General features: G+C 43.6%; 1 protein-coding gene across 4 annotated transcripts; it reads right to left on the reverse strand.

The window, feature by feature from the left end:
- Window positions 1–230: 230 nt before the first annotated feature.
- Window positions 231–27,899, reverse strand: LOC115591369 (palladin). Of its 4 annotated transcripts, none has more exons than XM_030433338.1 (13): window positions 27,408–27,899; window positions 10,784–11,461; window positions 9,852–9,996; window positions 9,478–9,579; window positions 8,198–8,236; window positions 7,070–7,291; window positions 6,467–6,616; window positions 6,070–6,158; window positions 4,703–4,835; window positions 2,919–3,126; window positions 2,643–2,808; window positions 2,325–2,458; window positions 231–1,904 (listed from the first exon to the last, which is right to left on the reverse strand). In XM_030433338.1, the coding sequence occupies exons 1-13, from the start codon at window positions 27,872–27,874 to the stop codon at window positions 1,744–1,746; spliced, it is 2,694 nt and encodes an 897-aa protein (XP_030289198.1). In that variant the 5' UTR covers window positions 27,875–27,899; the 3' UTR covers window positions 231–1,743. The 4 variants fall into 4 exon arrangements, with proteins under 4 accessions (XP_030289198.1, XP_030289202.1, XP_030289200.1 ...); XM_030433342.1 differs by lacking the exon at window positions 27,408–27,899 and adding an exon at window positions 18,186–18,346; XM_030433340.1 differs by lacking the exon at window positions 9,478–9,579.
- Between the last annotated feature and the right edge of the window lie 27 nt (window positions 27,900–27,926).

Below are 27,926 nucleotides of genomic sequence, written 5' to 3' on the forward strand. Positions count from 1 at the left end.
GAGAAAACAGATTTTTGGGCACTAAAGCCTGTAAACCTGTTCTAGCAGTGACCCAAAATAAAATTACGATCCTGAAAATGAGCATAGTATGTCTCCTTTAAAACATTAAACTCAGATCAGTGCTCTTTAGCGGTATTTAGTGGTATTTCCACTGTGACTGTTGTGTTTTTTGGCCTCCTCTTCTTTTTTGGGAAGGAGTCTGCCAGTCTACGAAAACATCTCACGCTGTCTCTTATGAGTTTGATTTTTATTAACTTTCATAACCTAAAATAATATCAGGAGAACAATCCATATACAGGCATTGATTGGCATAGAAATGTGCAAACACAGTTAACTGTCAGCTGTTGCAAGCTCTGAACAGACACAGAGAAAGATGTCCACTTTGTATAGAGTTACAGAGGTGACGAAAATAGTAGATATAAATATACCTTGACTTCCACTTTTCACCAGCCTGGAGTGTTTTCTACTCTTGAATTCTGGGTGAGAAGTGTTTTTATACATCCTGGAAAAAAAGTTGTTTGGCACTGTGTCCAAAAATAACATGCAAAGAAGTTGTGTTTGTATCGAGCCCGAAAGTGTTTTTAAGGCAGTAAATGTATTTATAAAACGTCATGATACAGAGAAGGTTGTTTCATCGGTGAACAAAAGGCTGCTGATATAATTTACGGAAAGATTGCCGGGGGGGGAAGTCTTTTTTTTTTTTCATACAAAAATAAAATGGACAATCTGTGACGTGTGTGACAAACACTGAAACCTTTCACAGCACCCTCTCTGGAGTGAGAGCTTTCAATTCACACGTTTTAAAATAAACCATCAGAGAAGAAGAAGAAAAAAAAAAAATCTCAAAAATGACCCACCAAAAGTTTCCTGTCATCTTCACATCCCTCTATCAAGCGTTAACTTACCACATTAAACACGTCCGTCGCAAAAACCTGCCTGTTTCTGTCGCTGTCCCGTCCTGTGTCTGTCAGATCCAACCTTCTTTAAGTTCTGCTGCACCCACAAACAATCACATCACTCGTGTGAGCGTTCCTCTTCCCCAAACCTCATTTCCTTTGCTAAAAAAAAACACTAAACATACTGTTTGTAAGGCCCGGCCTTTTCCAATATCCATAAGCTACTCTACCTGACATTACTGAGACTGTATGATGCCCCGACTACAACCTGTAGATATCAGCACTGTGCTACACAAGCCCACATAATTAAGTCTGTCTCTCCTTTGTCAAAGCTACGGCGCTTTGAGTCATTCAGCCTCTTTTCTGTCCCGCTTCTACACAAAGTCGGTGCAGTGCTACGTATAGATACAGTATTAGTCTGTGTAATTCAAATGGCACCACTTGAACATGCATAGTAATTCTATGTTTCATTTTTTAAACATGTTTTTAAATCTTTACAGACATGAGAGGCACTTAAAAAGATGCAAAACAAAGTCAACAGTCGTACAGTTCACGAAACATGAGAGAGCGTTATTTATGAGCAGTCTTTCCTCGTGGTAAACACTTCAATCATTCCAGGTCCAGTTGATAAAATGAAGCATGGGGCAACAACTTGAATGGATTCTGTGATATAATGGATTGTGTCAGACTATAAAAACATATGAAATGTGCCGCTGCGCCGGCTCACTCTGCCCACCGACCCTTTAGTTCTGTATCTGCAGTTCAGTGATAGAGTCCCTCAGGTGGACAGGGGGTATATGGGCAGCTTTCAGGGTTTTTTTTGACATCGCAATCCTCCCTGTGGTGTCTACAGGTCGTCACTTTCCACCAGGCCGCCGGGCTGCAGCGGGCTGGAGTCGGGGAAGAAGGCTGCCTTCACGTCCAGCCCTCTCTCTGTCAGTGCGGCGTAGCGGCTGGTGGAGGGACGCACCTTCTTGGGCTTGGGGAGGTTGGGCTGCTGCCACTGAGCTGAAGACGAAGCAGAGCGGGAGTTTGATTAAAATCCATATGAGAAATGCTTGATTTAAAGGGGCACTGTGTATATTTGGAGAAGAAATTCAAACTCAGAATCTTAATATTTACAATATTAATGAGGTAATAATACAAGCTCAGAAATATTTATCTTTTCCACAACTGAATAAACAATCTGTTCTCAGAGGAAAATAAGGTCCCAGCGCACTGAAGCTAGAAGGGTGGCAGGGTCCGCCACATATAAACAAAGTAAAAAATGTTTTCATTTAAGGTCAGTTTGTTTATGCAGTTTATTTAGTTATGAAAACAAAGAGAGTTTGTTTATTTAGTTTGTTTGGGCATGAAAAAAAAAAAAATCAGTCAATGAAAAATGAAAATCTTTGTCTTATGAGTGTGTGCTGTAGAGTCGACACTCACCGTGGACGTCGAGGCGTGCAGTGCTGGAGACGATGCCTGCTTCATTCTTGGCTGACACTGTGTACCAGCCAGCATCTTCTTTCATGGCCGGCTGGATGATCATGCACAGGTAGCCACAGTTGTCCTGGTGCATGCTGGGAAAGAAAATTGAGACAAATTTAAAGATCCCCTTCACACGTTTAGAAAGAAAGTAACGCATACATGAGAAATCAGTTTTTTACGGGGATTTTAAAGTTAAAATCTAATGCAAATATTTTGAGGTTTGAAGTGAGGGATTCTGAAGCATTTTTGTTTACATAAGTGACACATTTTGTTTACCTGATTCTGTCTGTGTTGTGAGTGAAGGACTCATTCTCCCTCTTCCAGAAGATCTGTGGGTAGGGGACTCCTGCGACACGACACTCCAGTCTCACAGGATGACCCTCCGCCACAGTTGTGTTCTGCAGCTTCTCCACGAACGAAGGGGCCTTGTGCATCTCTTTAGCTGTGGGAAAAACAGCACATGACTGAGTGTTTTCTTGATCCAAACTCTATTGTGAACCAACATGTATCTTCTGCACGCTTGTGATGTAACGACTGCATGTTTGTGTTTACCTGCAACGATGAGCTCCAGGTTAAAGGAGTTCTGTCCGGCTCGGTTGCTGGCGATGCAGGTGTAGATGCCGGCGTCGCGGCTGGTGACGGGCTCGATGACCAATGAGTGCACGCCGTTTTCCCTCACCAGCATCTTGTGAGCGGAGTCGGGGCGGATGGTCTGTCCGTTCAGCTGCCAGATGAGGTCAGGGGTCGGCAGGCCGCTCACCTACAGGTGGGGAAACACACGTTAAAATCACTGAATGTGAGACCGCTTGTTCGCAGTGAAGTTTGGAGTAAATGAGTATATTAGCTGCATGTGTTCTGTGGGGGCGGGGAGTGTTTATTGGGAGTATGAAAACAGCAGTGTTTGGTTAATCTGTCTGTGTTGTGTTTGTCTGGAGGAGCCTGGTCGCCTTTTGTCATAGGAAATAAACTGCAGCGCGAGGAGAGCAGAGAAACCCGGCCCTCGTGGTAAATGTGCCACTGCGGGCATGCATACGTTTGGTATTACAGGGATCAACAGTATTCACTGATAACACAAAAAAAGAGCAGACTAAGCAGTGATAAATCCTTCTGGAAGCGGCCCAGTACACTTTTAGAAGTCGGGACTTTTTTAAGCATGGAAAGTTCCGAAAGCCACAAATGATCTGAAAATAAATATTTGCTGTAAATGTCCCTGACATTAAGGGCTCTGAAGGAATGGAGACACGAAGTTTATTTCTGACAAGCGTAAAAAAAGGCAGTCTTTTTATAGTGAGTTAATTGTGGGTCTGTTTCATTTTATGACATGAACCCATTTTCAAAGAGTTTTCTAGAAAGTGCTGCAGGCTGGAGGGAAGAGGCCAGGTGACGACGAAAAAGATGAAGGCGGAAAACGAGCCCGAGTGGTGTCAGGGGGAAAATGACTGTAGAAAACCTGATCCCACTTAATCCCTGAAAAATGACACCTCTGCATTCTCCCTGTCTGCTCTGAGCCATTCATAATGCCGAGGACGTGATCAAACATCTCTTCTCCGCTAGTTTTTTCATTCCCTGCAGAAACTGGAACGCACAGAAATGTTTCTTTGGCAGCGCAGACAAGGAGCCTCCCTGAAAGCAATACAGACGCTGGATTAAAGGGCGGTTCTGAAATGGCTTTCTCTATTACTATGATTAACATATTCTCTTTGGTGCGGGCATTTTCCTCTCCAGTCATGTCTCCGATATTTTCAACTGTCTCTCTTTTTCTTGTCTTTATCAAACAGCAGCACAGATCGGATGCTGTGTTCACCTGCAGGAGAGAAGAACAGGACCTTTCAGCGGAGGTTGGCTGTTTGCTAAACTATTCCGCTAATTTAGACCGTGATCCCATTCTGTTAAACTTGATGCGAGCAGATTCTGGCGTAGCTTGTCCACAAAAAAGGCCTTGAAACTGCGGTTGTGTATAAAAAAAGTCTTGTTCTCATTAAAGTTCATTGCTTGACATGCCACACCAGACCAAAAAACATGGTTTGTAATTTGTCTTTTCTCCTTTTAACTTTGAAAAATGTCCCTCGGTCAGCAGTACTGTCTCCAAAGACTTCTTCTACGAGTCTGTCAGCCCTAGAAGTTGCATGAAGCTAATCTTAAGCACTACAAAATGTTAACATCAGCAGTAAATCAGTGCCAGAAGTCCCCAAATGCTGATCATCAAATAACTGTTTAATATGAAAATTGTCTCAGCCACCATATAGCAGCACGCTGACCTTCCTCCCCCCTTTCATCACCCTGTACACTCGTGTTGGTACAGGTTGTGTTCTCAGTAATAAGAGGCGTGTATTTACCTTGCAGTCCATCCTGCACAGTCGGCCCTCCTGAACGATGAGGTCACCGGGCGCCTGCAGGAAGTGTGGGCGGAAGTGACGCTCCTGGATGTTATCGTTCTCATCGCCGCTGTCTCTAGACCTGGACCTGGGTCTGACAGAGAGACGCAAACACAGATTGTTTTTATTACTTTGGATTCATTTGTATTTCAAAAAGGTGGAATTTCAACGTAAACTTGTATTCATTTTCTTCACGAAAGACACATTTTGTGAGGGAATATCAACAAATCCCCGCTTTAAGAAGTATTTTGTTTGAGCAGAGCCTTACAGTTTACATTGGTTGAATGCAAAACTCTCACCAGAACACCTTTAATTTGTATATTGTAACGTCAAAACTGCTATTTCCTCACTATCAGTGAATAGTTTTAGAATATTTCTGAGTGATTCAGCTCAAGTTCTTACATATTGGCCCTTTAATATATTGTTATAATGAATATAATACTCTCAGTCCTGATAGAGAAACTTCTTTCCACCTTCATGGAACAACAGCAAAGCTGCCAGAGGGAGAAATCTAGTTCGGTCGACCAAAACTACCAGAAAAAGTGATTAAAACTGCCTGATCAAATTGACACTGTGCATGTGATAACAACGGTTTGTAGTTTCAGTAATTATCTACACAAAAATTGGCAAACAGGCATTTTAACTGCTTGAATCATACAGTATATCCCTTCTTTTATAGACATAATATGAACTTCTGGGGCCTTATTTCCTGTTCTGACATCCTTCCACTTGCTCTTTCTTGACCCATGGGAGTCTCCCTCAGCCCTTCACAGCAGGTCAGGACCCATAGATGTGACTAAAACAGCCCTAAAACAGTGACATCACCGCTGTGCCTGCATGTCAACCAGGGAGGCAGAAGAAAGCGAGTGGGAGACACGGATCGTTATCTCCACCTCTTCTCATGCAAAAACATCTCTGAGCTCAGGGAGTGTTCATCTAGATAACAGATTACAGGTGGGGGTTTTTTTATGCGCTGTAAGGAGAGTCTCTGATCTTGTGTGCCTTCTTTCACGATATCTGGGCTCGGATGAATGCATGAATGCACACCGTATATACAGGGTAGTTAGAGCGATGGAAAACAGAACAGAGCAAACAGGTTTTTTTTTCCTTCTCATTAGCACGGAGCATTTCTCTCCTGAACAGACGGCTTCACAAAGGAACAACTGTGAATCAGCTCTCAGCAAACATTTGCGTAAACAGCAGCATCTTGGAACATTTTATGTCAGAATAAGAAGTGCGAGTGAGCACAGACGTCTCGCAGATGGCGACCAGCCTGCTGCAACATATGCCAGCCAGTAAAAGACGGAGAGAGGTAATCCAGCGCTCACCTGCGCATGTGTCCGGGTGTCGAGCGTTGGCTGCGGCCTCGCTGGTTCACAGCCTGGACCATCATCCTGCCGGTGCAGCTCACCCTGCCCTGAGAGACAGAGAGAGAAAGAGAGGGAGAGGGAGCTTACGAGGTGTTGACACTTCACCACATCACTGGCAGCAGTCAGACCAGGAGGAGGAAATAAAATGTGAGTGTCAGAGCTGGAAAAAGCTGTTAGAAAGCCTGTAGCACGTGAACGTTTGACCCTCAGGAGGGCTTTAGTGATTTCCTGTCTCATTCAACGCCCTCTTCCTCTTCCGGCTGGAGACAGACGTGTGTGTGCTTTGTTATTCTTTTTAATGAAAAGGTGCAGAGAATTTACTATCATATTTTATCTTGTGCAGCCGTCTGCTCACCTCAGGGTTGCCTGCCATGATGGTGTAGTTGCCGTCATCATCCAGTGAGGCTGCGGCGGTGTGCAGGTAGCAGGTCCCGTCAGCGTCGCGGCTGATCCTGTAGTGCTCGCTCCTCTTGGAGATCTGCTTGCCGTCTTTGAACCAGTAGACCTGGGACACGCAACAAGACAGATCAAACAATAAGATATGATTTAATAGTTATTGATAAAAGAAGGAAGTATTTGCTTTAACTGTCTAAACTGTGAATGGAGCACATGAAATTTAACATTTTTTAGTTTGACACAAAAATGTGCTCTCATCTCTTCCCCTTTCCCTGCTATCTGTCTTCTTTTGCTTTATTTCATCAGTTCAATCTGAAGCCTGTCATCAGCATGTCATTATCATGGACAGAGCCAGACAGCCGGCTCATGCCGGTGTGTGTTCTTGCCAAGGGCCTCCCCTTATCACAACATGGAGCATATGTACAATATCTACACCCTCCATCATCAACATCACACATCAGCGACTCCCAAGCAAGGAAGCCGAATGCTTCAAAATCATCAACATTTATCTGATATTAATAATCTCATCCCAGGTGATGACATGCTCAGTACATGCTCCCACCTTTGGTTTGGGGTCTCCCATGACCTTGCAGGAGAAGGTGACCGGCATGCCCTCGAAGACTTTGTAGTGTTTGAGCTTCTGGTCGAAGGACGGTGCCACCCCCTTGGCAGCAGATTCTTCATCGTGCTGCACGTCGTCGTCTGATTCCTCCACTGGAGAACGCTCCAGACGGAATTCAATCTCGCTGATGAGGCGCTGCTCGAAGCTGGACACTTTGTACTCCTGCAAACCAGAGACAGAGAGGAGATTAACAGGAAGCCTAAAACAGACATACCGCATTAGGGTTTGTGTGATCACGTGGCAGAGGCAAAGCAGCATGCAGAAAGCTTTCAGTGGAACCGTGGTTGCCCTCTGTTACACCTTCATTAACCTGTCTGCATCGTCACCCAAACTACCAACTTTCTCCCAATTCTCTAATTCAGTCTGCCCAGATGAGCCACTCCTTCCTCCCACCACCTCCATCAATCTCTCATCAGTGCAGCTCTGCTGAGGCAGAGGGAACATCTGCAGAGCTGCATGGTCTGATGACACATCGCACAGATAATGACAGGCCTCGGGTACAGCTGCAGAACCAGCACTTATCCTCCCAAACTCACTCCAGCAAGCACAGAAGTGGCCCATCCTGATCTGCTGAGGTGTTATCCTGCTGCAGCGTGTTCCTTTCTCAAATCTTACAACGTGATATTGAGTTTTCCTAATTGCTACTTAAATCTCAAATGTGGTAACATCAATGCATGCACTGCAGACCGAACAGACCGAGTGCATTCTGGCTGAAACTAACGTGCTCACTTGTGTTGCAATCAGGCTTGAACATGCTTCATTATCTGAATCGATTCAAACGACCTGCACTGAACAACAGTCTGTAAAAAAGTGTCAACATGCTCAATCAGCTCTCTTCTGTTGTGTTTACCAGACACACCTGCCTGTGAATGGACTACACAGTCAGTGTGGAGCCACAGGGCCTTTTGTGAGCCATGCGTTCCCTTATCAGCTAATTCCCAGGCTCCGCTCTGGTCAGAGTGAACAAGCCTATAGCGTGACTTTGTGTGCACGTCTACACACAGTGACATGTTGCAGAGTGAAGTGAAAAACCAGAAGGTGACAGAGAGAAATGAAGGTTTCAGCCACCTTTTGAGGGAAAGATTCTCTGTCAGATGACTTGTCTTCCTGTTGAGAGAAAAAGGGAGTTTTTTGTGTGTTTGTTGTTGCTGTGCATCATCACACAGGGAGGGAAACACAGTTATTCTGTGTGTGTGTGTGTGTGTGTGTGTGTGCACGCGCTCAATCTTACCTGCTCTCGAAACACATAATTTGCATTCAATGCTCAAGCATCAAAATACGACGTGATTATAGTTGTGCTCAGAGTCATGCAGTGCGACAGTACCACAACCAATCAGATCACTCCTCATGCCAACAGGCTACAATCACACTGGGGTGACACGGTGCCAACTCGATTTCATGTGTCAGTGTGGACACAACTTTGTTTGTTCTTGTGACGTTCTGCAGTGTGACTTCACTTAACTAATCAGTGTGTGCTCTCTGTTAATACAGACACTTTCACCTCTGACTACTGTCATCCTCTGCTGCATACAAAGATCTACTATGTAGCTTGAAATAACTTAACCAAATAAAACTGAAGCTCAAACTGAACGGGCAGTTCAAAACAATCTAGATGGATAATACAACTACAAGTAAGAGGAGAAATATGTATTTTTGATTTTGGGCTCAAATGTCCCTTTAAGGTTTAATCCTCATTACTGCGATGGAATATGTGGCCCAATTTTAAATGACAATAATCTAATTATTAATATAAGAATTCATACTTTCCTCAATAGGTGCAAACAAACCCTGAGAAAGGATAAACATATTTGACCATTTGCACAAACGACAAACACAAAAATGCCAGTTCATTCGTGAATGAACCACCAACACCTTGTGGAGGTGCTAGACTTCCACACAACTTTAGACTAATGACTACACAAGCCTTCAAACGGTGTTACTCCCCAGTATGTTTGCAGCAACATTGGTTTCCACCGGTTTGCATAAACAGAGCTTTTTATGGAGGGCTCTGGAGGACTTTATAGTGTTTATACACCGCTTTCATAACTCGCTCCTCGAGTGTTTACAGGGCCTGGAGCTGGGGGGTGTTCTCTAATTCAACGGTATATGAAGGAAAGCCAGCAGTCATGAGATAGGTATGACACCAGCAACGTATCAGAGGACTCAACAGAAAATAGAACTGAGATTGAGTGTTGTTTACATGCAACGGTGGGATTAAAAAACAAAGTAAACGCTGCTGGTGTGGACATGTTCGTCAAATGCTTCCGTGCCTGTATGATTTCAGGTGAGTGGGTATGCGTGTGGTTTCCCCTTCCAGGTGTATGGATCCTAAAAAACAGCCACCATACCTGTGTGACGGGCTCCTCCTCCGTCTCCTGTGAGTTTAAGACTGTGGCAGCGTTGTCAGCACCCAGCAGTCTGCGAGCCATCTTCTCCTCATAGGTTAACCTCTGGAAGCAGGGATTAATGCGGTCAGCGGGGTTAGTGTGTGAGTCGCAAGAAAACACACTTATACACACCATCAGCTAATGTATCAACACTTTGCGTTAATGAGGGATGGAGAAAACATTATGAATTTATTTAAGGGGGAACAACAGCCGGTTTAAATACACACTTATGGGAAGAAAAACTGTTATAACTGTGTTACTGAACACGCTCATAACTGCCTGCACACAGCTGTTTCAGTAGAGGAATAATCAAACACACACACACACACACACACCTGTTGACCATTGCTTATGCGCTCCTCTTTAAAGCGCAATTTTCTCTCCAAGTCCTGGATGACGGCGTCTTTGGATCCTTGGATGTCGGAGTCAGAAGGGGCCCGGGGCGTCCTGGTGACCGAGGACTTCCTGGGGAACGCTTTGCTGAAAGAAGCAAAAAAAACCAGGAACGTTTGTCAACATTAAAGTTGTGGCACTTTGCTCTGTGACGCACACATGTTATCTCAATATGCAACTCCCCTCGCCCCTCTTGCTCCTCTCTGGCTCTCTCACATCCCCTCTTATCTGGACGTGTCCGGCTATTGCATTCCACCGTGCGTCTTCTTATCTCTCACAACCGCAGCAGGAATGCCAGGGTGAGAGGGGGAGTGCAGGAGCGAGTGAGGGGCCGATGAAAAATGACTGGCAAAGTGTTGAAGGTGGAATGCCCTTGATGGAGGAAAAAAAAATAAACGCAATTTCTGCCTCTCGGACAGCCATCAGAGGAGGATTATCTCCACAACAAGAGATTTGTATCTGCTAACTCAATATGCAGAGGGCGGAATATAAAACCAGCGACCCCTCAGTCCATAGGAGCTGTATGAGAATTCATAGATCCTGACAGACAGTATATCATATAAGAAAACTACAATCATGTAATCTGAATGTCCTCTGAGATCCTTCTGTATATTTTCATGCCAGCTCTTGCACCTTGAGAATTCTTCGGGATCAACGTGTGTGGGTTTGTGTGTGTTTGAAAGGGCTCTGTAGTTAACGTTTCCCTGTAAACATGCTGTGTAAAAATGTAAGCATGTCATCTTCCATCTCGTAGACTTCCTGCCTCCAGTTGTCAGAAGGTTTATCTGACAGGTAGCTCAACTCGCCCTGTATGAAGACCACAAAAACCTTATGCAACCTGACAGAAACTCTCAAGAGACTGTAAGATACTTACATAGTCCCGTTGCCCTTCGGAAGGCCCAGAGCGTTGAAAATAGGACTTCCAGGTGATGAAGGGGTGGAGGGCAACACCGAGGACAGGAAGCTGGAGGCTGGAGATGGAGGGACGGAGGAGAACGGCGAGGACATATCCGAGTAGGCTGGAGATGAGGAGATGGGTGGAGGAGGAGGAGGCGGAGGGGGAGGGAAGTCTTGGGCTGGGCCTGATGGAGAGGACAGGTTGCTTGAGCTGAAGAAGGGTGGAGGTGGCGGCGGGAAAGAGGGAGAGCTTGGAGACTCCACGCTGCTGGACTTGGTAAAAGGGGGCACGGTGACCCTGCTGAAGGGCTTGTGAGAGGTGGGAGGAGACAGGGGCGAGGACAGGCTGGACCCGGAGGAGCCAGAGGACTGGGTGACGTAGCCCGCCCCGCCGGGGCTCTGAGCAGCAATGAACTGCTTGGGCCGGGCGTAGTTGAAGGTGCTGGCCTGCATGGTTGTGTTACTCTCCAGCTCCTGGAAGGAGGGAGGAGGGGGTAGAGGTGGAGACGGTGGAGAAGATGGAGGCACTTCCTGAGGTGGTTGCTGAGGTGGAGGTGGGACTTCCTGGTTCTGCTGTTCCTGCTGCTGCCAGTTGGCTGCTTCCTGCTGCTCCAACAGAATCTGGTCTTGCAGCTGCTTCAGCTGGGACGCGTTCCTGTGAAGCAGAGGGACGATCATCATCAGTGACAGGTATCAGAAACTAAAAATGTTTTTTGTCTCTTCAGCAATTTTCATTCTTCACCAGTAACGTAAATGACTCTGATGCTGCCTAAAATGCTGGAATAGGTGGAGGAGAGTACATGAGTCTACGCACCGATCTGATACCACAGAATGAAGTCATTAGAAACAGGACCTGGTTACTTCCCAGCAGTGTTCTGAACACCTGTATGCAATTTTAACTGCACAAACAGCCAATATCCCGAAACAGCAAGTGACTTGTGTAACTTCAAGTATATCTGTAACATAACATCCAAACAGTGCTCGTAGTATACAACTGTTAAATAATAATAATATTGTACGGGCATGGGACAATATAGAAACTGCATCTCATGATTATCCTGGTAAGAAAAAATACATATATAATAAAAAAGGAAAATAAATAAAGTGTTCATAAATCATAAGGTCCCCCTGCATAAATAAAGGATAAGTACATGCTGGACACCTCATGTCCTTCTCCTTCTTTAGTTTGGAATCCAAAGTATTTTCACTCATCAAATTTGGCTTTCTGTTTGTTTTTTGTTTAGGACACAGCACCATGGTGATGATCTTAGGATTTTGCATTCATTATAGGACAGCCCTTTAATGAGCAAGACAACTTTTTCCAACTCCCTCATGTGACGAATTGTCTAGATTTATCCTGATTCTTTATGATTCCGATCATGGGAAAGCTCCTTAATCCTGAGTGTTTTTATCATAATCCATAATAAAATCTTATATCCTCCCTTTTGTTTAATGTATGTACAGTATATTTTCTTTTAAATTAAATGGTTTTGGATCAGTACTCTGTATTGTGTACGCAAAAATTCAGTTATCAGAATCTTTATCAGGAAGGAGAAAATGGTTCGGGAACATCTCTATTCTTGATGGGGGAGGGGATGACTGTAACAAAGTAACACACTTGTTAAAATGTTACATATTCACACAGCTGTTTTCACTTTATGCATGACACCATCGCCTGCTCTCAATCCGACTGTAGTCAGAACAACTGGCAGAAATCTTCAGTGCCAGATGTGAGCATAATCGATGAAGAGTTAAAATGGCAATCAAAGTGTTGGGATGGCCTACACATCGAATCGTGAACACGTTTATTAAAAAGCACACAAAGGATTCTGAGAATGACATCAGCACGTGGTCGTGAGTCTGACGGTTTTCAACAGGAACTGAGCTGTTTTTCTCTGGTCTGAAGGCGACAGCTTGTCAGGCAGAGCAGTTTTATGTAGACAAATTGTGTTCTGAGAAGGAAACCACTGCACCAGCAGCAGGGACTGATATGTTATCAGCCTCCAGCCTTTAACAAAGAGTTCTTAAAAAGCCAGCCTGTTGACAATACAGCAAGTATGGTAAAGGAATGAGGAGATAAGTGTAGTAGCGAGAAAATCGGCCCAGTTTTAACGGACTGGTGCGGCGCTCAGATGAGAACCAGGACCAGGGAATCACACGGCTGAGGTGTGGCTCTGAATGGCACTGTGATGAAAGAAAAACAGAAATGCAACGTTGCCTTGTCATTTTGCCAGGGATGGGTCCTGATGATGAAGTATTGTGTTTTTTCACAGAGGTGTGGTTGTTGATTCATTGTGTTGTGGGAAAAAGAGAATTTTTTAGAATTCTGTAGCGTCATCAGCTTCAAACCTAAACTTTTCACTTCCTTGTAGAATAACTGACATGAGCTCAACGTGCACCAGGAGGGTTTTTAAAGAACACTAACTTTGAAAAACCACAAGTGAACTCTCAGAAGTTCTCCTTCAGGACCAGGAGGGATTTGGGAAAGGTTGGAGTTTCAAACCTTTAGAGTATACAGCTATGTGTGTGAGACTGATGAGTTCTTCATAGGCAGCCTGTTCAGAATATACTGTGCATCCCAGCGGTGCATGTTGTCAGGGGTCCACCAGGACCGCGTTCACGTGCCCAAATCGTTTCCAGATGTTGAATAATCAGTGGAGCATTTCGACTATTTTTCATCTGTGAGAATGCAGAGAGAGCCCCCCACCTCTTCACTCTCCGCTGGTATACATTTGCAACAACACGAGTGGATATTTCACAAAAGTGACAGTTGTAGCATCGCGTAACAAATCTGCTACACGCTCCAACAGCAACATGACTGATTAGTCTGTCCTAGCTGGCTATTTTGGTCATATGCTCTCCTCCAGAGAGGACTTCACATGCCCAAATAAATAGTCGTTAATTCAAAAGCCTCCATTGCGATCATTCCAGCACATCACAACCTGGTTCTCCCCTTCACTGACCGCGAGAGCACAAGATCGATTCAACGTGTCCCCTCCTCCCTGTATACATTTTCTTCTTTACATTCTCCAAACATCTCCTGTTCGGCCCTCCACCAAAAGAGTGCATTTACAGGAATAGTTTGGCAGCTCGTGAGGCTCGCGGGGCTCTGCAGCGGTTTGATTCCTTTTTTGGCTGTGTTCTTGGAGCGTTGGGGAGAAGCACCCTGCCCGTCTGCTCCAGCAGAGAGGAAACACACTTCATTTCCTCGCAGCCTCATCCCTCTGAAGCCCGACACACGGCTTTACTGCCTCAGCATGAGGGGACCTCAAGACCTTCACAGCGTTCACCTATGTTTTTGACAGAAGAGATAAGCCTTGCAGCAAGAAAAACACCTCTGTTGGACTGTTAAGTTTTTGACAGGGGGATATGTATATAAATGTGTAGAGGAGGAGGCAGAGGGGATGTTATCTAGCTGTAACTGACATCACCCCCTTTGCCTTAAAAGGTGCTTTCTATATAAAGCAGCTACGGCTAAACAAGCACCTTTATTCATTACAATGCCAAACTGCTGTGTGGCCATCTTTCATTGTATCATAACATACTCTCTCGCTCTCTCTCTCTCAGTTTGGTCAAGAATCTGTCGTCCATCTGCGTTAAAATTAACTTTATTCAAAAGGTTTTTAATTTTGTGAGATTAGTTTTGCCTCTTGTTTAGCCATATGGCATGCCTCATGATAAAATGAAAAGGTCAGCTTGTATAATTTGCAGCTGCATGAACAGTTTTATGGCCCACTTGAGCATTTACATCAAGGAAAGGACGGAGGGTCATCCAGACTGTGTGACCCTGCAGCCTCCAGCTCCATCCTCCAGACCGCCACAACCACAAAGTGCAGGACGAGGCCGCTGTACTCGCACCGTGTCCTGCCGTTTCATCCCAGCTGTGCCCTGCTGTAAAACCTGACCTGCACCTCGTGTAAACCATTATAAGGCATCTACAAACGGCCCCAGAAGCAGAACAGACCTCCATCTCTCTCCCTCTCTTATTCTTTGTCTGAATTAGGAGGGAAGTGTTCCTCTGTGGCCATGCCAACGGCTCTGTGTTTTGCTGTTCTAGTCCGGGCCAACTGGCTCTGGCTGCTGAAGGGAAAATGCTCCAGCTCTGTCTGTCATTCTGCAACACACAGTTACTCTTATGTCTCTCTTTCTTCGCCCTGATTTTGGTGGTATAAATAGCCGGAGCAGTTTTGTCTTCTTTTTCATCCTGAGAAGTACTTTCCTTGGGCTGAATCCTGTCTGTAAATTCTTTAATGAGGTAAAAAGGGATCTGGTCTGGAGTAACATTGTCTCTCCAGTTTCTACATGAAAAAGCTTAATAAACAGGTCCAGGAACAGCTGAACAGTAACTTAATTGAAAGTGTGTTTTACAGCCCAATGATGTATCAGAGGCGTGCCAGACACAGTGAGTCTTCACCAGCAGCATCTTGCTTTAATAAAAGTAGACCTCAACATCTTGAATGGCCGTGTTTACTCTGTGCCGCTTGGTTTGTGCTTCCTGAACAATAACGACCCGGGCTGCGTGAGAAACTCATCCACTGTTCCACAGCGGAGCATGCTGAGAGCTATCCGCACATTTTTCTGTAGCTCATCTCCTCTGAAGAGACGGAGCCGCTTTATTAGACTCAGCCAGCTGATGACAAGAAGCACACCGGGGAGGGAGAACAGGAAGTAGCCCAGTGTACATGGACAGTAATGAGGGGCTTCCTTCTGTAAACAACAACATGAGGGGAACTAAGGACGTGCCTTTTCTTTTGAAGGCTCTGGAGGTGTTAGAAACAGAAAAAAAGGGAGGGTAGAAGATGCATAAAACAAGGTATCCTCAAGGCTGTGCTGCAAGAGGAACAAGGGAAAAGCTTCAGTGGGTGTTCTTGCTACTTTCAGGCAATTAAAGGCCCATTGTGAGTTTGCATTACACTTCTGTGTGTTTGTTACTGCAAACACCTGTGACTTAGTAACAGTGTGACCTTGCCATTTGTAAATGATTTATATTTGAATTGTCAAATTGAGCTCCAGTATCACACCTAAAAGACAAACACAGCTTTTGGAGCCCTGCCACACACACACACACACACACCAACCTTATACCAAGTCTTCACTTTTATAATTCAATGATTCATATCATGGGGACTTGTGTTTTGTCCCGTAAGGAAAACAGGTCCCCGCAATGTGAGTGTATAAACAGATTCAAGTCCCCACATGTTAGTAATACACACACGCACACACATACACACACCCTTACCAAAACTTAACATTACCCCAACTTTATACAATGTCTTCATCCTAATATGTTATCATTTGAATTACGGGAACTTGTTTGTTTGGTCCCCAAAAGGAAAATGGGTCCCTATGACGTCAGTGTACAAACAGCTTTATGTCCCCTCAACATGATTAATACGCATCTGTGGAGTTCATGACAGAAGCAAAATTAAATAACCAGAACTGTGATTTACACACCTTTCCAGTGAACACCTGTTTCCTGATTTGCATTTATGATCGAGTGTTGCATCATCACAACAGCTCGTCAACACCAGCTTGTCTGACACCCCTGAGCAACAACACACATCAATCTGACACAGTGACTGAGCTGACGTCTTAATGACTGTCAGACTGGCAGACTTTGAGTAAGACTTGCTTTTTCAACTGAAAGACAAGTTTCTGCTGAATTAGGTATGGTCTGATTGATGTGGGGAAATGGATTTTCTGTCATTCCTCATTGGAAATGTGTCACATTGGGAATTACCCGACTTTACCGAGAAGAATGAGACGCTTAGTGAGTCAGAATTGAACCATTACAAGGATTAAGTTACACAAAATCATCAAGATTGTACATGTAGGAGTTGAAATGTAAAATCTTAATGCAGTGTGTGTCTCTATTTGTTTCTCCCCCTCTCTCATACGCATCACTCTCCCTCCTCCCTCCTCCTCTCCCACTCCACTCTCATAAGAGAACCGTGGACTTGGGAAGAAGTCCGCTCCAAGTTTCCAAGAACATTTCTCTATAATCTCAGAGGTTGTCTGACCCCCCAAAAACTAGGCTGCTGCACACATGATATTCCATATGTCACACACACGAAAAAGTGTTTAATTCTCCCTCTGCAGCTTCCATTCATTCACTTCTCCGCCCGTCAGCTGACATGCTCTCTCTCTCTCTCAGTCTTTGTTCTCTCTTGCTGTCCTTAACTTATTTTCAACCCCTCTCCTCTCCGGGTACCCCAGCCCCCCTTTTCCCCACCACTCCTCCTCATTCTCTTTGGCTCTAATTGCGCACACACCACATAAAACAGAACCAGACTGTTTTCCTTCCCCCCCCCCCCCTTCTCTTTAAAACGTAGCACAGAGCGTTTTTCTTATTCCAGCCACGCCAACAGCTCACGGCTGCTCCGTTCACCCACTTTCTCCCTCCCTGCCCTACTTTCTTTCTTTTCTCCTTCTATTATTTCCCCCATTTGCTCTCTATCTGGGCTCGCATTTCATATCCAAGTGTAGGTGAAGAGGGCTCTCTTCAATCAGCGAGGCCTCCTTCTCTCTATCCATCCATCCCTCCCTCTTCTCCCCACTCCTCCGCCTTTCTGCTCTCTCTGTCCAAGTGAGACGAAGAGTGTTTTTTTTTTTTTCTTTCTCTATAGCAAGAATGCTGAAGACATTCTTCCCTGGATTGGAAAGACATTGCCATCAAATGGGATTAGCAGCAGGAGTGGAGGGAGAGGAGGAGGAGGAAGGAAGAGAGCAAAGAGTTGGCTCATAAGGGATCAACCAGTGAGAGAGTTCGAGTCGAGTGAGACACAAGCTTTCAAACCTAACAGACTCTATTGTGTTAACTAATCCATCCGACTCCACCGAGGAGCTCTGCAAACAAACGCACCTCACCGCATAAACAGCAGATGCAAAACTAGAAAGAAAGCTGCAGACTTGAGTCACTCGCTGTGACTGATGCCGCTCCTCTTCTCTTTCTCCCCACAGACTGACCTCACTACCTTTCCTGAGCCTCCAGCAAATGAATGGGTATCACAGTCAGCCTCTCTGTGCTCCCAGAAAACCACACACACCCATTCTGAAAACATATGATTTAAACATTAACATGCTGAGACCAGGAGCACATGAAGGAAAATAGTCCTTAATCTACCGCAATCATCTTTCTTCTTCTACTATATTCAAATTTAGTGACAAAGTTTTTGACTCCGGTGCTTTTTTTAATAAAATAAATAAATAAATAAATAGAATAAATAAATAAAAGTACCCTAAAGTTTCAAAAAGTTTCCTCTCTGAGAGTTAAAGGTGAAAAAGTTAAAGAGAAGCATTATGTTTATTGTTTATCCATCTGTCCCGCTGAAGTTTGATTACTTTAAAAGAATTATCAATGTACACCAAAAAAGTTTTACCTTCAGTGTTGTGGTCTTGCTGTGAAGCAGCTGATATTTCCCTGCAGGAGAGTTAACTTTGTTGCACTGCTGTCCTGCCAGGTGTGAGGAGCATATATAGAGCACGGAGCAGCCAGACGGTGACAGACCCAGTCGCTCTCTCTCTCTATGCATGAGTCAGTCTGTCTGTTAGCTCCTCCTCTTCACAATAAAAGCCTCCAGCCTGCCTCAGAAAAAAAACTCCTTTCAGAATAAAAGCTCAGCCATATACTGTACTGTGGTACTGCTGACTGAGGAACTTCCCTTTAGGAGTCGGGGAACAAAAGTAACTGCTGCTTTTGGAGTCGTAGTAAAGAAAGTGACTGTATAGAAAAGCAGAATGACAATCTATCCGACTGTTTTTAGTCGTCCTATTGTGTCCAAACTTATCTTGTTTCCTGAATGACTAAAGACTACAGAGACAGGATGATTGAGGAGAGAGAAAGATAGTTTTAGGGAAATTAATCATCTGAACAATTCTTTCAGTTTCAGGTTACACAGATAAAATGTGTCAATTGTAATGTAACTTTTGAAACAACGCCCTCTCTGGAAATAAACTCCACATTCTTTTTTTCTCTTCATACCCACACAGAAACTTTATCCATGCAGAGCCACAGTGACTATTATCTAAATGCCGAACATGTGGAACATAACAGTTTTATGTAACACACGTACTTTATTGGCCCTCTGGAACAATTTGTGTGCCACTGTGTGTGCAAACACTTGCCGTCACAACCGTCCAGATCTGGTTTCATTCACTGAAATATGTCCGCAAATATTCAGTTTCTCAATAAAAGAATTTTCTCCCTCATTTTTGTGGGATGAGACTAAACCTTTATGGGAATTCATCATTTCTATTTTTGTATGTAATGCCTCTATTTTTAGAGCCGGTGTGCGTTTTCCAGGCTGCTCATGAGTCACAGCGTGTTGATGGAAGGGGAGGCCAGGGATCCGGTCCAGTGTGGTCCTGTGTGTAAGTGTGTATGCACAGCAATTGTCTGTTTTTTTGAGGAAAGCTCAGAGAGCCATTAGAGGAGGGTCTTGCTCTGTCTAGAGGAGCGAGTCACTCCCCTGTGTGCTGACTCATTGACACTTGGAGGCGAGTCTGAGTGAATCTTCTCTTGGTGACAGCAGTGTCATGAGATTAGTGTGTGTATACGTTGTTACACCCTCTAATTTACATCCACAAGTGGAAGTGGTGCGTTGGTCTGACTTTGCGAAGGGAGATAAAGTCTATACCACACGAGCCACCACACACCCACACAGCCGGGGTCAGGATTTAATCAGAGGATGATTGACTTCATCCGGAAACAATCTGATTCTCCGAGTGCGTGTGTGTATGTGCGGCGATGTGTATTTATCCGTGTCTTTCTCTGTGTTTAACATACCAGGGTGTTCTTTCCTGGGAAACACAGTCTGCTCTCTATGAGGGGATCACTGAGGCCTGTTAGTTTCCATGCTGTCAACTCTCAAGCATACACCCTGGTCTCTCACTCCCCACGTCTTTTAATCGCTCCCTCTGCTCACCCCTCGTTCTCCCAGCCCCCGGTCTGTGTTGTGAAGGTCAGCTTCGACAACTCTCTTCCTTATTTGGAAAGTTTCTCCATTCCATGCAGGTCATTCTAGCCAGACCGACCAATCCAGTGGTTAGTTGGTGCCGTGTCTCAGCCAATCCTGTGTCTCCCATGTCCTTTTAAGGACTGCCCATCTCTGACTCTGGAGGTTCATGTGAAATTATCTGCTTTTCCTACTCACAACATTTTGCTTTTTTAGTTCTCGCTCTGGCAACAACTTACTTTCTGTTTCGGCCTGTTTTTCCTTTTGCTGGTTAATCAAAAACCTCTCTGGCCTGTGTTCAATGAAGTGAAGGTATCCACTGACTAATCCGCAGTCAGTGTTTTCCCTCCATTTTTAATGAGATGTTTGATGATGATGAACCACAAGCATAGCTCTCAGTGTGCAGCCAGCCATATGTTGTGGTTCTTTAACATGCATGTTTCCCGCTTTCCATAAAACCACAAGCAACACCTCGACAAGAAAGTGATTGTTAATACTTCATTAAAGAGTTCATGACTTGCACCTCGTAAACACAAACACACTGCTGAGAGGAAGCTCTGAGTCACAGCGCAGATATGCGACAAATCCTGGCAGCGGGAGCTCCTTGCTCAGCAATGCAGCACAGGAAGAGTATAGATTCTGCTTTAAATGTACTACAACAAGCTTGATATAAATTCAAGTCTGGTATAATAAACAAGTACTGACAGGAACAGACAAAAAGAGACAATCAGCTGCTGCATCCTAATACTGTAAACACAAGTTATGTGTGTGTGACAGTAGGAGACGGATGAGGACTGTTGGCAAAGAGCGGTTTGTTTCTTTCAGTTTGGACGCTGTTGCCCTGACAACAGCTTCACTGGGGTTAAAGTGGTTTGGAGCTACTGCAGAAATCATTTAATCTCAGTGGTATGGTAATTATGTCAGCGGACAGGGATTGGAGGGTATAAGGTCAAGCTTCATGCAATACAGGCCACATTAAAGTGGATTAGGCCATTCCTCATCTTTATCACTGCATTGTGTAAGTATGCAGGGCCGGGAAACATTACAGTTAGTGAGGGATACACATGGTGTCACTTACGCACTGTTGTTCTAAACTCCTGTGTGTTTGGGAGCCTGTGATTGGGTAAGTTAGAGGTGGCAATAATTAAATATTATAGCATTTCAACTTTTGGTGGATCTGTATTTTAATATGATCGTATCATACTAAACTTTTGTAAATTGAGATTAAAACATGTTTGGGTTAAAATAAACCCTCCAACATTTAAACACATGGTAGTCGATGGGTAAAGGATTTTACACAATGGAAAGAATAACTTGGCCTGGCGAGAAGTGATTGGCGAGGCAAAGAGCATGACACACTCGGGAAACTTTAATGTTTCATCAGTTCAGAATTTAAACAGTTTTCTGATGATATGTTGGGAAACTGCAGCTGCTAATGTTTTATGATTTTATATGTACAATTTGGTGTGTATTTTACTTTGATCGGTGCAACTAAGCATTTCTAATCAAGTCCTGTTTTGAGGTACTAGATTATTTCCATTTTCTGCTACTTTATACTTTTATATTGTTACTTTTTCAGATTGCATGTTTTCATACCCTTGCTGTCCAATGAAAACCATGGATCTTCAAATGTGTTCATTATGAATATCTGTGATAAACATATTTTGGGTTCCTGTTAAGTAAGAAAATAACATATCATAACAGAATTTGTGTTTTTTTTAACTTGGCCTAATAAACATGAACAATGAACAATCACACGATTTTCATCAGATATAAAACACAACAGTGGACAAAGTTAATTTCATTGGACCTCAATTAGATTATACTTTATACACTGACATATTTTATTATCACAAAAAAATAGTCATATTAATAAGATTATAATGCTGCAGCAGTAAATCCCAGGCATCTTGTGTGTTTATGTATTGTTCCTTGGATCAACCTAAGAGGGTCAGACAACATCTTTGCTCCTGACAGTAGCCTCTGATCTATTGGGAAGTGAGTTGTTACACACTTTCTGCTGTGTAATTCTCTAAGAGTCTCAGAGTCTGAAACTTTCCACTTCCTCCTTTAACACAAACAGAACAGTCGGACGTCCACTTTCCTTCCCAAGACTACTTTTGCTTTGGCTGCACTTAAAACATCAAGTCAAAAATCTCCAGTGGATCCTAAGCTTGTTTAAATTCTCATACGCAATTTATGTCTGGCTTTATGCTACTAACCAGATTACCTTGTCAGTAATTATGATCTCTTTAACATTTAAAAAGCAAAATCTTGAAACTGAATCAGTGCAGATGCTTTGCAAAAACATGAAACATTTCAATAGGGAAAAAACTAAATTGAGGTCCTGTTGAGTGCCGATGTGCGTCTGTTTTTCATCATCTCTAATCTTAGCATACTGAGTAAAAATGAACATATGTTGAGTTACATAAAAATAAAATCCACAGACATGTTACGAGTGAGAGGTCACACATAAATTGCACTCTGTGGAATGAAATCCGTGCAAGAGAACAATTTGGACTGTCAAAGTTGATTCCTGGTCTTATGAAAGAGAGATTAAGCTGTGGAATGGGTTGAGGATAATTGCTGCCTCTGCTACTTGTACTTGAGTGTGACGCTCACCCAGACATTATCCAAATCTATAATATGATGCTTTGCCCCTATTATCACAGTCAATATCACGGTGGTCACACCTTTGTCGTGTTGCACTGGTTTGACACTTTAGTCCTCTCCTCTGTCTCGTAGTCTTGAAACAGTTGCTTACGAACTTGCCTTCATGTTTCACTGCATCAAAAGTACACTTTTCGACAAACTTCTGGTGTATAGGTGATTTAACAACATAATGAAAACATCACGTCAACAGCAAAGTTACTATACAAAAACTGGGATATTCAAAATGTGAAAACACAACAGCACATGCACGTGTTCTCCTCTTGTACTAGCAGGGATGTGTCATTAAGAAATGCATAACGTTCCTGTGAAATCTCACACTAGGCCAACATGCACCTTTATCAATGTAGGAAAGCTGACACCAGACACACGCAGCACTGACACCTCATCCATCAACACAGACTCACAAACATGTGCAGGAGCACAGATTTACAGGCTCCATGTGTTGTCAGTCTATCATGATGTGGCTTTACGGACGGTCACGTGTGAGCAGTTGAACCCTAAAGAGCCATGAACAGAAGGGAGCTGTGTTGTTGAATCAGGGAAACCGTTTCTCTGTCCAACATACATGATGACCTCATGTTGAGATGCAAAGTCTCATCCAGTTGAATAATGGCTCATCTCATAGTGTGTTTTATGTTCCTAAACCCTGGCAGCTCTTTATCTAGGCCCCTCTTTACAGCAGCAAGCTCAGTTTATCTTCCAGACCGTCTCACAGAATCAAATAGGCTTGAATTCCAAGATAACCTTCAGCTGCCTTACATAACACATATATGCTAAACAGTATACTAGGCAAGATTTGTCTTTCTGTTTTAAAACAAACCATTCGAAGTCACAGAGCCAGAGAGTCGATTAAGAGAGGGTGTAAAAAACATTATATTCTTTCCTGGCGGTTACGTTCTAAAGCACAAATAAACACACTTGTGCATAAGAATCCTGATTTTGTGTTTATGCAGCAGAAGTGTAGCTTCACCCTTTCTGCTGCTTTTCCCCTCTGCTCTGCTTGTGTGTGTGTGCGTGCAGCTCATCCCAGCCCTCTGTCAAACAGGCACACAAATCTGCAGCACTTTACACATCCACAAGAGACTCGCTATGCTATGTAGCAATCTTATCGGCTGACGGCTCCACACCACTGGCCCCCAAAAGCCCGGAACACAGCAAAATACTAAGAAAATACAGGCAGAGAACCAGGTCTCTGTTGGTATAGACACCACCACATGCTTATTTGTGGGTCACACTTACTGATGACAGAGAGGTTTTTCTTTTATTTCAGTCTAAACATTTTTTTGTGGGGGAAATCCTGCACAGTACAACTTTAAAGTAATAGGTATTGTAAGCAAAAGGTTTTGCTTTGTATGCTTAATTGTCTGAGTAGTTTATGACAGGGCACCAAAAATACTGGCAAACGCATGATGTCACTTGTTAATTTTATCCTTCTTATAGTCGTCTGGACATAACACAGCCATCAAATTTACCAACTTATTCAAGTAACCAAATATTATTTGTTTTTATGTGCAGAATTACCCCTGAGGAGCATTCAGTGAGACATTGCTGCCAGTTTTCAGTCCATCTGTTCTCTCCACTCTGGTAAATATCTGCTTTTTTTCCCCAAACCTTGGGGCCAATCTGAGCCTCTCCCCTGAGAATTTCCTTTGATTCTTATCCTGACGTCTGACATCAACGCTGGGCATCAAATCCAAATACCTACTGACCCTGCTCTCTCTTCCTCCAGCACAGAAAAAACACAGTAGGTCTGTTATTACAGCTCAGGTCTCCTGCATTCCCTGCTGCCTGCCAAGTCATACAACGACTTCCTCCATCTCGTCAGTGCAGTGTTATTGAAGCAAAAATCATCCCTCACACAGGCTTCCAGCATGTTATTCCTATGATTTAGAACCATTTATTCTAGATTTGTGAACATGGACAAATCTCTCCAACAGCTACAAACACGGGTGCTAAGATTGCAATGTTACTTAATGTAGCAATCCTTTATAAATAACAACGGGTGCTGTGAAAACCAAGAATATTTTTTGTGGATATCCACATATGAGAAACATTTACTTGGGCGTAAAAGCTTAAATTCACAGAAATCCAGACTACAAATAATTCTCATTAAGTATGAGTATCTAATCCATATTGATCCCGCTGCTTTTATATGAACTGCAGTAAAACAATTAAGCCATTTCACAATATTGCTTTTTTCCAAGAATACACATCAGAAGGGTCATAGTTTCCACTCTCTCTATTGAATTTATAGCATTTTTAACAGAGTGGTTTGTTAAAAAGTTGCAATGCTTATTAAAATGAACTCCACTAAATTGAAAATAAAGCAATCAAAGTATCAAAAGAAGAACACTTTCAAAGGCTGTAGGCTTAGCTGTACTCTGTATATGTTTCAGCGGCATGAGGCTCACAGTGAAGACACAAAACATGAGTCTGTGCGGGACGTGCAACATGACAATCAGGATACGATGAACTCAGTGATAAGCTCGAGGGTTTTAGGTCAAGGGTGCTAATTCTGTTCCTACATGTTACCTGAGGAAACAGAGTGCAGTCTGACACAAACCTGACCTTTGGTTAATGGCAGGGCTACTGGTTTTTACTGTGTAATTACAGAGTTTAAAAGGGGAGAGGGCAGGATGGGGATGGCTGATGCTTTCTAACTTGTTCACTGCTGAGGGCTGATTGATTCTAGCAGTGAATCCATGTTGTCATTGCGAATAAATGCAGCGTGAAGAAGCTTTATTGCCTAATTCGACTAACTGATGAAGTCTGATCTAGGGACAAAAGTCAGTAAATCTATCATAAATTGGTAAATTAAACAATGAAAACAAAATACATAGTTTGATGAAATCAGAAATCAGGTTCATTGACGAGTAATTGTTTGTAAATGTTCTGTTATATTTACTCACGATTGCATAAAATAAAGATTTCGCAGGGTTTGAAAATTGTTGGAAAAAAATGTGGGATAGTACAAATGTATATACAGTACAGGTGAGTACACAACTCAACTAAATATAACTGGTCTGGTCATTTTAAGACATTTCAATTCAGAAATGTTACATATTTCATTTTCAATTTCTTGTAAAATTTAAAATGAACTTTTATTGTAAGATTTGCCTCAAAAGTACAATACAAAACTAAAACCTCAATGGCGAGTTGGCTCTATTCAAAACTGGAAGGCAGGACATTATGTTTCATCTAGGCAGTTTCTCCAGTCAGCCCCAGTAAGCACACCACATCTGTTCATCCAGGGTTTGCAAATTCTACCCCAACAATAATGCATGATCCATTTACAGTAAACGAACAGCTGATTCCACTTAATTCTTGTCTAAACGTTACCTCTGATTCATCATCATACACACTGTTGTAATGTAAAGTAATTTATCAGGATTGCCGTGTGCCTTGATTTCTACCATCTGCCACTGTCTGTGTTTGCTTCCATGACAGCTTGATTAACGAGGCTACATGTGGCGCCACTCAGATCACATCCAGAGCATCAGCCAAAACCAAATATTTACCTGTAATTTTCTGTCTCCTCCTCTATATTCTCAGCTCTGGAAGCACAGAATTAACAAGTCATAACAATTCCGTCAACAAATGTGCAATACTGTAGCATCCATGAGCAGGAATCAAATCCAGTACACACATGCAAGTGGGAATGGACTGTGCAACGCAAGAAGCAAGCTTTACTGCACTGTAACCAAACTCTGATCTAAACGCAGCCTGTCATAACGCACAGCAACACTTTTAACCATCTGCATTGGATGGGATACACTGCTCGCTTTGTTCACTACTGTGATGGTTATAATATTGGCAACATCTACATCTGAGTACATTTTGTCAGACTATGAGGGAAACTATTGTAAGTGTAAAATAAAAAAGTGCAAAGAGAGGAATAAGAGCTACTGAGGCACAGTGGTACTTTGAGCTAAAAGCTATCATCAGCGATGCTAGCATGTTGATGTTTAGCACATATAATGTTTACCTTTTTAGTTTTGCAGGGTAGCATACTAATGTTTGGGAATTAGCACTGAGACTGATGGAAATATTTTTAGTTTTGCTAACAAGTACTGGATGAGCAGAAAATTGACCTGATGGCAGCACGAGATGAAAGGTCAGGGGATCAAAGTCTTTACAATTCATCCATCTATGAATAAGAAACTAATAATCGACTACTCGCACTACGGTAAAAGTCAGGAAATCATAACAGTTATAATAATATATTATAGGTCATCATGAGGGAAATATGAGTATATGAAGCAACTTGGCATTGCAATCAATTCAATATTGCTTAACATGTTATACTGTGACCCACAAATGTCAACTTCATGGTGTTGCCAGAAGAAAAATCATGGGATCATCAGAGTCAATAGGAGTGATCCTCTGGGAGTCAATCTGCGCTCTACACTGAATAGTTGTGATAATTGATATGTTAAAAAGTACTTTAAAGAAAAAGAAATGCATCAGCAGATAATATTAAGTCCATGCACAAAAGGCTTGTCCACGGCAGACATCTCAAAACACAGGACCATTGAAGATAAAATCATTCAATGCCCAACTCGCCTCTGATAACGGTGACATCCTACCTGGTCCCTATAGAGCTCACAGAAAGGTGCTCAGGAAAAAAACACAATGGCTCTGTCCTGGGCTGGGCATGCAGTCCGAGGTCAGACAGAAACAATAGGAGCCATCCAGCAAAAGCCACATAGATCTGTTTACAGCCACAGACAGGCAGCAGCTGGCAGACTCGCCCTGGCAAACATGATGCCACATTGACACCAACATAAAGGCGGGGGAATGCTTTTGTTCTAAATAGGCCCGGGATTCCCCTGTTAACCCTTTCACAAAGCGGAGACACTATCGTTTCCACTAGCCCTCAGACAGGCCACCCAGTCCGTCTCCCTCCCACCGGCCCTCCCTGGAGACTAGCTGGCCCCCGGGGCACAGACACATGTGGACACGAGAGGTACTCACAGCTTTGGTTTGGGTTTTGTAGGCAGCGGAGGACCGTCTTTCCCAAGGCATGGAGACAGTTTGCCTGGGGATGGAGGTAAGTCTGGTGCCGCCTGGGCTGGACTCCAGGCTGTGATGTCTGTAAAAAGGTTGGATGGTGGCAGAGGTGGGGGTGGGGGTGGAGGTGGAGGTGGTGGTGGTGGTGGTGGTGTGGCTGCTTTAGGTGGGCTTGGAGGTGGTGGTGGTGGTGGATTTGGGGGCTGCATATTCTGTATAGACCCTTTGACCTTATCCTCCACCTCTGAGCCCATCTGGACCGGAGGCAGGGATGACACACTGGGCCAGATCTCCAGCTCCTTGATATGGACAGCCTCAGTTCCAGGATGAGGCAGCACCTTGGGTGGCAGCTCTAGGAGGCTGATTTCGGTGGGTGGAGGAGGAGGGGGGAAGGCTGCCGCATCCTCAAACCCTGAGCTATCACCAGACATGCCATTACTGGATGAGTCCTCGGCTGCTGACAGAAACACAAAAGAAATGTGG

The sequence above is a fragment of the Sparus aurata genome, chromosome 11, assembly GCF_900880675.1.
Source record: "Sparus aurata chromosome 11, fSpaAur1.1, whole genome shotgun sequence".
NCBI classification, from domain to species: Eukaryota; Metazoa; Chordata; class Actinopteri; order Spariformes; family Sparidae; genus Sparus; species Sparus aurata.